The sequence below is a fragment of the Phyllostomus hastatus genome, unplaced genomic scaffold (assembly GCF_019186645.2).
Source record: "Phyllostomus hastatus isolate PE091 unplaced genomic scaffold, TTU_PhHast_1.1 phas_contig_402, whole genome shotgun sequence".
NCBI classification, from domain to species: domain Eukaryota; kingdom Metazoa; phylum Chordata; class Mammalia; order Chiroptera; family Phyllostomidae; genus Phyllostomus; species Phyllostomus hastatus.
Genome location: NW_025333873.1, coordinates 14,035,630 through 14,048,605, shown reverse-complemented (window position 1 = coordinate 14,048,605; position 12,976 = coordinate 14,035,630). Strand labels below are relative to the sequence as shown.

General features: G+C 61.5%; 1 protein-coding gene across 1 annotated transcript; it reads left to right on the top strand.

Annotated features, from left to right (window-relative positions):
• The first annotated feature begins 2,951 nt into the window (after positions 1-2,951).
• On the top strand, positions 2,952-4,673 carry KCNF1 (potassium voltage-gated channel modifier subfamily F member 1). The gene has a single exon (XM_045844561.1). It carries the CDS (start codon positions 3,045-3,047, stop codon positions 4,542-4,544), a length of 1,500 nt encoding a protein of 499 aa, XP_045700517.1. The 5' UTR covers positions 2,952-3,044; the 3' UTR covers positions 4,545-4,673.
• Positions 4,674-12,976: the final 8,303 nt, after the last annotated feature.

Genomic DNA, 12,976 nt, shown 5'->3' with positions numbered 1-12,976 from the left:
TAATACTCAGTAAAGTCATCACGCAACCAATCAACTATTGAGCGGTGACCCTGACCCGAGGTCTGAAACCTTGACGCAGAGGTCGCGCCCCTCCGGGGCCGACTGGGCTCCCCGCCCCGCCGCCTGTTTCGTCTTTCCCCGCGGTTTCAGGCCTGGGAACCCGCCTCCGACCACGTGCTTTCTTCCTCTGAACCTGCTGCTCCCTCCCAGGTGAGGCAGGCGAACCCGGTGAATGTCACTCTCCCGGAGGCCTGAGTCTCCGGGTGGCTGGACCAGCGAGGTGTGCGGAACCCCTGGCCCCCGCCTCAGGGGTGGCCATCACACACCGCTGATGCGCACCTGGGCGGCGCGAACACCTTTTCTGAGCAAAGGCAGCCTCTCCCCCCTCTTCGGGTCTCTCCGCAGGCTTCCAAACCGACGGGCCACTCCTCAGCGCCCCCTGTAGGGACACTCAGGAACCACGGCTCCTTGCACACAACCTCCTGTTACACTGATTGCTGCAAGCTGTAATCATCGTTACAAAAAATACATTCTCCGCTGAAGATGAACCCTGCTCCCGAGCCCCGTGTGAGCGCACGTGCGTGCGTGCTTGCCATTGGAGCTCCATACGCATTTGAAGAAAAGAGGAAATGAATGGATGTTTTTAAGCCCATTAAGCTTAGACTAAGATACAATTGCAACCGACCTCTGCCGGTTCTAGGGAGCCACTGAAGACCAGGGAGATGGGAGGGAACGAGGCGGGGCTGGAGGAGGGTCGGGCGGGGTGGAGGAGGGGACGCTCTGCCCTGTGCTGGGGAGAAGAACTGGCCTTAGAGCCGCGTGGGGGGCGGGGGTAGGGGGTAGGGGGCGGGGCCTGACTCACCTCCCAGCTCCAAGCTACCAGCTGCGGGACCGGCCGTGGGAGGCGAAGTGTGGGAGCCGTGACCGGAGGCTGAGGCTGCCCCGGCGCAGACCCCCACTTTGCCACTTGCCGGCGGAGTGCTCTCGGCAGCGCGCCTGACATCTGGTTTCCTGGGAGAGACGCCGTGAGGACTAAACGAGGAATGTGCAAAGCGTTCGGAGAGCGCTGGGCGCGCGGTGCCTTTATAATACATATTACCATTGCCCAACCTTTCTGAATCTCAATTTCTGACTCCGTAGTGACAGGTTACAGGTTTCTCTTCAGTAAAAAGGAAATAAAATGTGTAAAACGAAGTTCCACCGAAGGATACTTCGTCAGCATGTTGTATTCTAGTATTATACGATCTCATTAAAGAAGTGGTTGTCAGTGAGCCGGCAAAGTGATTTCACGATCCATTAATGCATAGAAACTCCATTTTTTTTTTAAAACGCAGCCTACGGAACATATTTTAAAAGACTTCGTTTTTCAGAACAGTTTTAAGTTCATAGCGAAATTGAACAGAAAGTACAGTTTCCACACCCCCCCAGCCCCCCTCCCAGCTTCCCCCCCCCCCCGCTATCAACACCCCCACCAGGGGGGGCCGTTGTTAACAGCCACGAGCCTGCGCGCAGGCACCATTATCGCCCAGTCCGTATTTACACCGGGGTGCGCTCTCGGGGCGCCACCTCTGTGGGCTTGGACAACAGTGCAGTGTGACCCGCGCCCGTCATCACTGCATAATACAGGTGACTCCACTGCCCTGAGACCCGTCTGTGCTCTGCCCTGCCACCCGCCCCTAGTGAATGTACTTTTCAACCCGGTCCCCTGGTCACAGGTGGCGCTGGGTCATTTGCAGTGCAGGTGATGGAAGCTGGCGCCCTGGCCGACGGACAGCTGGGGCCACAGGCTGGGGGGGGGGGGCTGTGGGACATCGTGCAAGAAGGGCAGGCAGGGCCCCCCACGACAGAGTGGGGACCGGGGTGGCAGGAGCCGTGGACACTCGGGGCCCTGGGAGCTCGTGGCGGCGGCCCTGGGCTGCGGGGACACGGGAGGCGGAGGGCAGCAGGACTGGGAGGCGGAATTTCAGGCTGCCGACCGGTGTGCATGGAGCAGCCGGGCCAGCGGAAAGCTCTGAATTCGGGGAAGCTGGGCTCTACTCCCGTCTCACCGCATGACCGTGGGCAAGTCCCTGCTCCCCGAACCCCCCTCCCCCGGACGGGGGCTGGGCCGGACGTCCTCACTGTGCGGCGTGCGGGTGAACCTGGAAAAGCGCTGCCCCGCGCAGGGCAGCATTGGAGGGAGGTGCCGCGGGACCTCGGGCGCAGGGGCAGCCTCTGAGGGGCTCCCCGGGCACGTCTCCTGCGGAGCAACAGGCAGGCAGCGCGCCCTCTCACCACCTGTCTTCTCTCAGAGAAACTTCCCGGCCCGAGCCCGCCTGCCGCTTTAACGGCCGGGGTCCCGGTCCCTCGGGGACGCGCGGCGCCGCGGAGGGGCGGGCGCGCGGCGGCAGCTGTGCCGGCCTCCCCAAGGGTTAACCCGTCCCCTGCAGCAGCTGCCGCGCGTGCCTTGCAGAATCTCACCAGAAGAGGGTACAGTCTGAAACGCTCTTGACGTCAGGCTGGAATTCCTATTGTGTTTAGAAACGGCTTGGGCAGAGCCAGCCCAAGTTGGCTCTCCGAACACCTCGGCGGGCTGCTCGGGTCCGGCGGCTCAGGACTCGGCCGGCGCTGGGGGCGCCTGCGCGCGCGCGCGGGGGGTCCGCGTGGGTCCGCGTGGCTCCGGGACCTGCCGGCCGCTGTCTGCGCGCCCCAGGGCGGAGGACCGTGCCTGCCACTCGCCAGGAGACCCCACTTCTGCGGGAAGCCGAGCCCAAGGGGTGGAGCACCAGGGAGCCGAGGTGAGTGCCCGCGGCGAGGCCGGGGGCCGCGAGAGCGCCCCGCCAGCGCGCCTCGGCGCCCGGATGCCCGCCCGGAGCCCCGCCGCCGCCGCCGCCACCACCGCCGGGTGCATGCCTCCTCCGCGGCGCGCCTCCACCGGCTGCTCCGCTCAGTGACCGCCCTTCCAGGCAGGCGAGCGCCGGCCGGGCTTCCCCGAGGGCCGCACGCCGGTGGGACGCGCGGACCCCCAGGCGGCGGCGGCGGCGGCGGGGCACGGAGCCGGGAGGATGGACGAAACCGCGGAGCGCAGCCTCCCGGAGCCGGGCAGCCAGGACTCCCGGGCTGGCGACGACATCGAGATCGTGGTCAACGTGGGGGGCGTTCGGCAGGTGCTGTACGGAGACCTCCTCAGCCAGTACCCCGAGACGCGGCTGGCGGAGCTCATTCACTGCCTCGCGGGCGGCTACGACTCCATCTTCTCGCTGTGCGACGACTACGACCCCGGCAACCGCGAGTTCTACTTCGACCGCGACCCAGACGCGTTCAAGTGTGTCATTGAGGTGTACTACTTCGGGGAGGTCCACATGAAGAAGGGCATCTGCCCCATCTGCTTCAAGAGCGAGATGGACTTCTGGAAGGTGGACCTGCGGTTCCTGGACGACTGCTGCAAGAGCCACCTGAGCGAGAAGCGCGAGGAGCTGGAGGAGATCGCGCGCCGCGTGCAGCTCATCCTGGACGACCTGGGCGCGGACGCGGCGCAGGGCCGCTGGCGCCGCTGCCAGAAGTGCGTCTGGAAGTTCCTGGAGAAGCCCGAGTCCTCGTGCCCGGCGCGCGTGGTGGCTGTGCTGTCCTTCCTGCTCATCCTCATCTCGTCCGTGGTCATGTGCGTGGGCACCATCCCCGAGCTGCAAGTGCTGGACGCGGAGGGCAACCGCGTGGAGCACCCGACGCTGGAGAACGTGGAGACGGCCTGCATCGGCTGGTTCACGCTGGAGTACCTGCTGCGCCTCTTCTCCTCGCCCAACAAGCTGCACTTCGTCCTGTCCTTCATGAACATCGTGGACGTGCTGGCCATCCTGCCCTTCTACGTGAGCCTGACGCTCACGCACCTGGGCGCCCGCATGATGGAGCTGACCAACGTGCAGCAGGCGGTGCAGGCCCTGCGGATCATGCGCATCGCGCGCATCTTCAAGCTGGCGCGCCACTCCTCGGGCCTGCAGACCCTCACCTACGCCCTCAAGCGCAGCTTCAAAGAGCTGGGGCTGCTGCTCATGTACCTGGCCGTGGGCATCTTCGTCTTCTCCGCCCTGGGCTACACCATGGAGCAGAGCCACCCCGAGACGCTGTTCAAGAGCATCCCGCAGTCCTTCTGGTGGGCCATCATCACCATGACGACAGTGGGCTACGGGGACATCTACCCCAAGACCACCCTGGGCAAGCTCAACGCGGCCATCAGCTTCCTGTGCGGGGTCATCGCCATCGCCCTCCCCATCCACCCCATCATCAACAACTTCGTCAGGTACTACAACAAGCAGCGCGTCCTGGAGACGGCCGCCAAGCACGAGCTGGAGCTCATGGAGCTCAACTCGGGCAGTGCCGGCGGCGAGGGCAAGGCGGGCGGCTCCCGCGGCGACCTGGACAACCCTCTGCCGCCGCCGCCGCCGCTGGAGCCGGTGGCCGGGAAGGAGGGTGGCTGGAGTGCGCTGAAGATCTCCCACAGCGACACCTCCATCCCCCTCCTGACCCAGGAGAAGCACCACAGGACCCGGCTGCAGAGCTGCAAGTGATGAGGGCCGTCTGGGCGCGGGTGCCGGGCGGTGGGACTGGCCCGTCAGGGACGGCCTGGAGGGGCTGCCCTTGGCCCCCCAGCCCTGCCGTGAATGAACGCTGAAGGCCCCCTTGGGCACCTCTGATGAGGCCGGGTAAGGCCCCTGTGTGTGGCTGGCTGTCCAGGAGCCGGGGGAGCTGGGGGGGGGGGGCGGTGTCCAGGAGCCCAGTGCAGCGCGGGATGGCGGAGGTGGTGTTTTGCTGGCGGCAGGATCCCTCGTCCAGCTCTGTATCTCTTTCAATAAAGCCCCTGCTCTGTGTCCCCACCCGTGTGGCCGGTTCTATCACAGGCTGAGGACTCCTGCCCCCCCCCCCCAAAGACGTGGGTGGTGCAGGCCTGCCCCCGTGCCAGGCTGGGAGGTAGGTGCACAACCCAGGGGGTTATTTCTGGTTGAAAACGAATCGAAGAAGGGCTCATAGCCAGGGTTCGGCGTCAGGAGCCTTGCCACATTCCACAGGGCCAGCCGTGTGCCTGTGACGCCGGCTTCCTTCCGAGGAAAAGTGTGCTCCCCGGGCGCTCCCGGGGTGGGACCGGTTCCCAGGGCCAGGGTCCCCGAGCAGCGTGGTCACCGCCCATGCTCGGCCCTTTTCACAACTTCCGTCTGTTCCTTCCAGCAGCCCTGCTAGCTGGGCATCCCCACTTCGCAGCTGAGGAAACTGAGGCCCTAGGTCACACAAAGGAGGGGTTCCGTCCGAGATCTGATGACCCCCAAGCCCTTGCACCCTCTCTGACACCAAGAGACCTTAGGACAGAGGCGTGTTCTTGGGTCCGCGAGGGGAGGCTGGTTCTACCAGTCAGGGCAGGGGTTGGGCTTCCTCAGGATGGGCGAGCCTGTCCTCCAGCCGGTCTGGAACCTTCTAGAACCAGCACCTCTGAGGTACCAGCTGACGGGCAGGCCTGACCACGCCCCTGGCGGCCCTCTGCCGGCCTGGTCGGAGAGCCCCAGGGAGGGACAGGCAGGCCTGGGTTGAAAGCCAGGGGAGTGAGGAAGTGATTTCTGAGATGCCTTCCAGCTGGGTTCTCTCTGCTGTGCCTCCCCGACTCCCTTCCTAGCCTCGTGGTCTCTGGTCCGTCCATTAAACCCTCCGATCTTCCTCCTGAATATGCCCGAACTGGGAGTATTAGAACGAACCCCAGAGCATCCCGGAGCTCCGCACCGTGCCTGGCACATAGTAACTGCTCAGTAAACGGTGTTCGTCCCTGCTCCCCTGGGCTGCCCACTCTGGCCTCCTCGGGCCGGGGCTGCTGGACCTGCAGGTGTGGTGGGGGGGGAGGGCAGGGCACTGTCACACAGGCCTTAGTCAAAGGCAGCCTCCTTGGCACGGAGCCGGAGTCGGTCCCCGCAGGCCCCTTTCTCTGAGTTTCCAACTCTCGGGAACCGGAGCGCTGTCCCTTCTCTCGCCGAGGCACCTGGTGCTGCTGGAGCCTGTGGGGGGGCGGGGGGGGGGCGGGCAGGGCCCACTGGGGGATCGGGGGGGAGGTGGTCCCCGATGGCACTATCCTGGGTCGGTCTTTCCTCTTCTCTGGGTCCTGGTTTTCCCATCTGTACGAGAAGGGATGATTTTCTGGGCTTCCATCCCCACCGACCTCCCAGGATTTCAACACCCGGGGCTGCAGGGCCAGCTGTGCTGGGGATGCCAGGGCCTGGGAGGCTGTCATGTTGGAGGGGGCCTTGGGAGACTCAGGGCTGCCCTTGTGGGGTACAAGTTCCTGGCCAGTGCTGTGCACCGCCACCCCCCCCCCCCCACGTCTCCAGGGAAATGCTGGGTCAGGTGCCCACGGGAGGAAGGCAGAGGAAGGAGGTGGGTTGGGGCTGTGGGCTTGGGGGGAGGAGGAGGGTCTGGGGAAGAGCAGGCTGGGGCAAGGGCTCAGTGGGGCCGCTGAATGGGGGGCTGCCTCTCTGTCCCCCTGCCCTAGAGCCCTAGAGAAGGGGGCTCTGAGCCCCTATGGGGAGGGAGCTGGGGCAGGGGGCAGCCGGAGAGAGGCCAGGAGGCGCTTTCCCAGCTGCCCACCCAGGGTCGGAGGGGGGGCATCTTTACAACCACAAAAGCACCTGGGGCCCCTCTCACCCACTGTGAGGCAGAGCTGAGCCCCGAGAGGCAAGCGTTCTGCTCATGGGTTAAGATCGGGCAGGACCCAGGGCCCAGGGGAACCCAGAGTGTGACAAGTCACCCTCATCTGGTGCCATGCTTTGTCGTTGAGGAGTGTCCAGGGGCTTCGGGGACCAGGTGGAGGGGCAGCCAGCTCTCCCTGGGGACTCTCCGGTGTCCAGGCGGCAGCTGTACGTATGACATTAGAACCCAGGTGACACCCAGGCCTCCGTCTCATTTCACACTGTGAGGTGCACGCAGGCACCTGGAGACCTGGCTGCCGTGCAGACCTTGAACCGGCGGCTCTGGGCGGGCCCTGCGGCTCTGCACCCCCAGCCAGCTCCCCGGGACGGGGGGAGGGCTGCGCTGCGGTCTGTGGATGGTGCTCTGAGGGGCGAGAGGCCAGAGCAGGGGCTGGAGGGCATGGCCCCCAGCCTGTGTTGGGACAGTTCGTGAGTTCAGAATGGTTGACATTTTTTAAATGGTTAAAAGAAAATGGAAGAAAGAATAACAACATTTTGTGACCTGTGAAAAGTACCTGAAATTCACATCTCTGTGTCTACGAGTCAAGTCTCATGGGAACAAAGCCACGTCCATTTCTCAGGTTTCTCTGGCTGCTCCCCAGCTGCAGGGGCAGAGGTCAGTGATTGTGATGAAGATGATACGGCTCTTTGGTGCCCAGCCCCCTACACCCAAGTTCGCCAGCCCGGGGCCACAGGAAGTGAGCTCCGAGTCCCGGAGCGTTGCCAGCACCAGGAACAGCCCGAAGACAGACCACGGGGGCTCCTTGGAGCACGAGGGGCGAGAGCTGAGCCTCATGTCTCTCTCCCCATGTCTCCGGGGCACGGCTCCCCTCTTTCTTTTCTGAGAACCCCTGGTTTTCTGTGGCGGGTTCTCTGCAGTCCTGGCACCTGCTCTGGAGGCTGGCCCCTTGCCCTTCTCTCCTGGCCTCTGTCTCATCGAATCTCCCCCACTGGGGGCCCCATGTCACCTTCCCCGACGAGAGTGAATCTGATGAACCTCCTGTAACCTGTTCATTTCTATCGAGAGAGGCAGAGACAGAGGCAGAGAAGAGAGAAGAGAGATGTGTTTCCTGGAATCCCAGAGCATCCCAGTGGACAGGAAAGCAGGCACCCTCCAGTCCACGCCCACCCGCCCGCCAACGCCGGGTGTGGATGGGACAGCTGTGCCTCCAGGTCATGAACAGTCCAGGCTGGGCTGGGCGGCGGGGGCGGGGGGTGCATTCAAGGTCTGAAGGCCCCCGCCAGACGGAGGGTCCACCTTGCTCCCACAAGGCGGGGAGCACAGGTGATGCCATCCTGAAGACGGAGGCTGTGACTGTGTGGCTGTGGGTGTGAGTACACACCACTCATGCCGTGAGCTCACTCTCCTCAGCCCAGTGGGTGGGGAGGCGGGGGCCTAGGGAGCAGAAGCAACAGGCTGGCGGCAGAGGGAGGAGCTGTGCCCATGGCCTGTGGCCCACACGCACCCAGAGCCCAGTGGGGACCCTCCCCTGCCCCCGTGGGCACTTGGCCCCCACAGGCCCTCCCAGGGTTTGCCCCTGGCTTCCTGCAGGGCACAGGGTGCAGGGTGTTGCCGCCGGACCTGTGTGGAGGCATCCCTGCAGATGGCTAGGTTCCGGCTGTGGTGTTTCTAGGGAAAGAAGAGAAGGAAGACGTATTCTTGGGCAAGCAGCTTTGGAGCAGCTGTCTGGGCCACGCGGAGTCTCGGAGCCAGCCTGGGGATGGTGGGAGGTGTCTGGAGCCTGAAACCCGCCAGCTGGGGTCTGGAGACACCGTGTCCGGTGGTGAAATGAAACAGCCAGAAAATGGGGGAGGGGACTCTGTGACCTGGAGTTCTGTCACAGGCGTTCCCCGAGGACACGGGAGAGAGGCAGGTAAGACCCTAGCGACTGCCTAGGGTGACGGTAATGGGAGAGCACCCCTGATTTATAGGGGTCCTGTTCATGGGGAAGTTGGGGCGCTGACAGGCAGGGGCCCCTACCTTCCCCATCCCTGGCTGTGAAGGGGCTGCCCCCTCCTCCTAAGCCCCAGCCAGGCTCGGTGGGGGCCCCCCTCCGCTGCAGGAGGATAATTACATGTCTCCCACAGTCCCCTGACGTCTCACTGGGTGACGAGGGACAGTTGCTTCCAGGGAGGCTGCCCCGCTTTCCGCCCGTGAGAAGAGTGACAGCTCTGAGCACTGTGCTTGTGGGACCCCATGCGGCAGGTCTGAAAGGGGGTGTCAGCCACATTCCGGAGGTGGAACCCCGCCCCTCCCAGATGCTTTTCCCACTTGAAGCACCCGAGATGCAGCTGCAGAGACGCTGCGGGTGAACCAACGAGGAAATCGAAACAGACAGAAGCGAGAGTTAGGAGACTCCCTGCTCTGGGATTTTGCACTTCTGAGGCTACTGCCGGCGGCCAGCCCCCGCTGCTGGAACGCTGGCCCGGTTTCCCTGAGCAGCCGGCCACAAAGGTAGGGCTGCTCTGGCTTCAGGTGAGACCCTGGCGTCCCAGGAGGCACCGGCAGTTACCTGTGGCCCCACAGCTGGAGAGAGGTCAGCAGGGTTGCCTCGGCCTCCCAGAAGGAGCTGGGAACCTCTCTATCTTATTCCATACTGGGGAAGAGAACGCGGTAATGACCCCAGTACTTCTAGACCCAAATCCTTCCCTGGCTCACGTGGCCAGGCGCCCCCTCCAGACCTCTGGGCCTCCCCTCCTCCGCTTCCTCTCTCTCACCCTACCCTCTGAGATCTTGTTTCCCCTCGGTCTCTCGGTCCCTCCCGCCACAGGGCTACTGCACTGGCTGCTCGCATTTTCTGATGGAAATGTCCTCCTCCTCCTCCTCCTCCGCTTACTGGGGTTTTTCTGCTCTGCAGCCAATCACGGCGCCTTTCCCAGACCTCCCTGTCCGGGTCCAGCACCTCTTCCTGCACCCTGTGCCTCTCTGCTGCACTCACGCATTTGCCGAGTTACCTTCATTCGTGTGATTTTTGTTTACATAACTGACATCTGTCTCTCCCACCGGACTGTCAGGTCTTGGAGGACAGGGTCCGGGTTTTCTGCTTACCCTTGACCTCCCAGGACACAGCGCACAGTGTCGAGCACACAGCATGTGCATGGTAAGTACACGGTGAGTGGAAGAGTTTGCCCGTCACCCAGGGAGACGTTTTAGCCTACTTCTGTCAACAACACTTCCCAGCCTACCCGAGTCTCCCTCTGCCAGACACCAGAAATGTTTTATTCCCTCTACAGCTACCCCGACTGCTTTCCACAGCACGTACAAACCTCTGTTTCTCAGCACGTCAGCTCTGGTCAGGATCTCCTGATGTACAAAGTGAGGTTCGGTTCCCGTGGTTCCCTGTCGTCCCCCCACCCCCCAATCTCGTGACTGCCCACTCGCTGGCCCCCAGGCCTCTCGTGGCTGCATTGCCAAGCTGCAAAACACGGACACTCTGTTCTGTGACTATAATTATTTCTGCGCTTTGACAGTCCAGCTGATTCTAAATGAATTTAAACCAATAAGCGGCATTTTAAATAGGATGATTATATAACGGCCTTCGCAGCTGTGGAGAGGGGGTGGAGCCTGACGCTACTAGGGGAAGGGGCGGCGTGCACTGTTGCAACATTTCAGGTTTCCGTGTGCCTTCCCAGCCTCACTGGGGTTGTCCATTCCTTCACTAGTTCTTGCTACAGAAGGGTGTGTGTTTCCTCTTGGAGGTGTTCTTTTCAGAGCCTCCTGGTTTCCTGGCTGGAGGGGCACCATTCGCTCATGGGGTCTATGGCACAGTCGTTACCCTGTGATCTTTTTGTTTGTGTGCTTTTTTATCTCACCCAAGGACATGCTTATGGATTTGTAGAGAGAAAGGAAGGGAGAAAGGGAGAGAAAGAGAGAGAGAGAGCAATGTGAGAGAGAAACATTGATTGGTTGCCTCCCCTCCGTGCCCCGACTGGGGAATCGAACCCACAACTTTTCGGTGTACAGTACGATGCTCCAACCAACGGAGCTACTGGGCCAGGCTGTCCTGTGCTCTTTCTTCACATTGCACCCCTGGGTTTGGTGTAAAGTTTTTTTAATTTCTTTGCTATGCTCATCCTCTTTCTTGGACTCTGTCTTTGTTTTGCTGGAGCTATATCCTTGGTTATCTCTCTCAGGATCGACCCATGGGTGATAAACCTTCTGAGTGTGCGCGTGTTTGAATGTGTCTTTACTTTGCCCTGGGACCGACAGGTGGACTGGACAACACTTCCCATGCTACTTCGTCCGAAGTCAGTTTTCTGTTTGTTCCTTGGCTGGTCGTTTGATGTTTTCACGCTGGAGGCCTTTCGGCTTTCCCTGCATCTTTGGAATTCTGAAATTCTTTCAGGACATAAACTTTCACCTGGAAAGTGTGCAGCTTTGTGAGCTTTTCCCTCCAACACTTGGCAGTGACTTTTGATTTGGAGACCCAGGTCTTTCGTTAGCCCAGAGACACTGACTTTTATTGTGCTTTTGTTTTCTCTCCTGCATTTCTTCTGTCTTTCCCCCCACTCCAAGGACTCCTTTTAGAAACTGAGGATCAATTGTACATATGTATTAATAATAACTTTGTTTTGTGTTCCCTTGCCTTTCTGACCTATTTTTTGAAGATTCCCTTGGCTTTATCATCTGCCATTATTGATCTGGTGCTCGCCTCTGCACATTTTATCATTCACCCAATTACCTCCATTTTTTGGAATTATGACTCGAAATTCCCAAGGAACCTTTCCTTGCTGATCGCTCCTGGCGGACAGCAGCTGGGGGTCCCATGCAGCTCGGTTCCCTTGGGCAGCGGGAGGGCGGGGGAGCAGGAAGGGCAACGCTGTTACTAAGGAGCCGGAACCTGGAGGAGCAGAGTGCGGGGGAGTCCACCTTTCCCAGGACCTGAGACAGGTCTCGGTGGAAAAGGCAGAGCCTAGGCCCAGAGACACCACTGCTCAACCCTCCTCTCGACGCCCCCGGCCTCGGCCCCCCCCACACCCCCCCCCCACCCCCCCCCCGGCGCCTGTAACTGGGAAACACATTTCTGACCTCACGGACCTCCGGCGAGGACGGAAAGGTGGTGCGTGCGGACGCAGCTCTGGGAGCCCTGGGTCTGCACGTTGGTTGTGAATGAGCCCTCGTCGGCTCACCCGGCACCAGGCCTTGGTGTCTTCCCACTGCCTCTCTCCGGGGTGCAAAGCCGCCTTTTGTCGCTCTTCACCCCAGAGCCGTCTGGCTTCGGGGCTATATATATGGATGGATGTATTTTAGTCTTTTCTGGGCAGCTTCTCATGCATATTCAAATCCTAGCAGTTAGGGTTTTGGGAAGGATCCAAATGTTTGTTGCACGGTGTAATTGATCTTAATATAGCCACACCACCAAAGGCTGCGGGCCGAGAGCTCCCGGCTCCACACCGCCCCACAGCCTTCTGGGCCAAAGATCGAGACACCGGATACACTCCGCTCACGGCCTCACAGAAACACATCGTCGGGCTTGGAGGGGTCCTGTGTTTCCCCCGGGTTCTTGTTTCTCTTTGAACCTGGTGCCTGGTTCTGTGTTCACCATCCTTTCCACCTACCGTCACGAGGGGGATACAGGGGAGGTCGAGCATGTCCCTAAGCTCTGGACAGTGACAGCTCCTCCCACTCAGATCCCGAGCCCCCTTGCGTGGCTGCCCCCGGGGCCAGCACTGCCCGGAGATGTCCACAGGAGGCTGTGGACACTGCGGCAGAAAGGCAGCAGGCTTCCGGCCACCAGGCCTGGGCTTAAGTTCTTCTGTCCCTCCTCCCAGTGAGGGTTGGGACTTGTCATCCCCTCCTCCCGTGGCACATGGCGGGGGTGGCCATGCTGTGTTGGGGGGAAGTCCTGGGTTACACCGGCTGAGCTCACATCCTGGCTGACCGGGCTCCCCGCTGTGTGAGGCGGGGCAGAGGTCCCCACCTACAGGAAGGGGGTGGCGGCCATAGTCCCGAGCGGCCCCAAATAAAGCGCTTGCAGGTGTCTGAGGAGGGCGGGCGGGCAGGCAGGGACGGCTGTGCGGTATTATTAGTTCAGAACCGGCCAAGAGACGGTCACCCTTTCTTCCACCAGAAAAGCTCTGGGGACATGGAAATACTTCCAAGCCTTTAAGAAAATATTCATAAATCCATACTTATGACTGGCAACAGTAACCAAAATGGAGTATTTACCCCAACTGTCAGGAACTGAGACAGACGCATGGACGGAGAGCTGGAGGACAGCTGGGGGGTGGGGAGGATGGGGAGGGATGGAGCCAAAAGGAACAAGGTCTCACGGACA

Coding starts and splice junctions, on each gene's coding strand:
- KCNF1 (XM_045844561.1), top strand. CDS start 3,045: ATGGACGAAACCGCGGAGCGCAGCCTCCCGGAGCCGGGCAGCCAGGAC.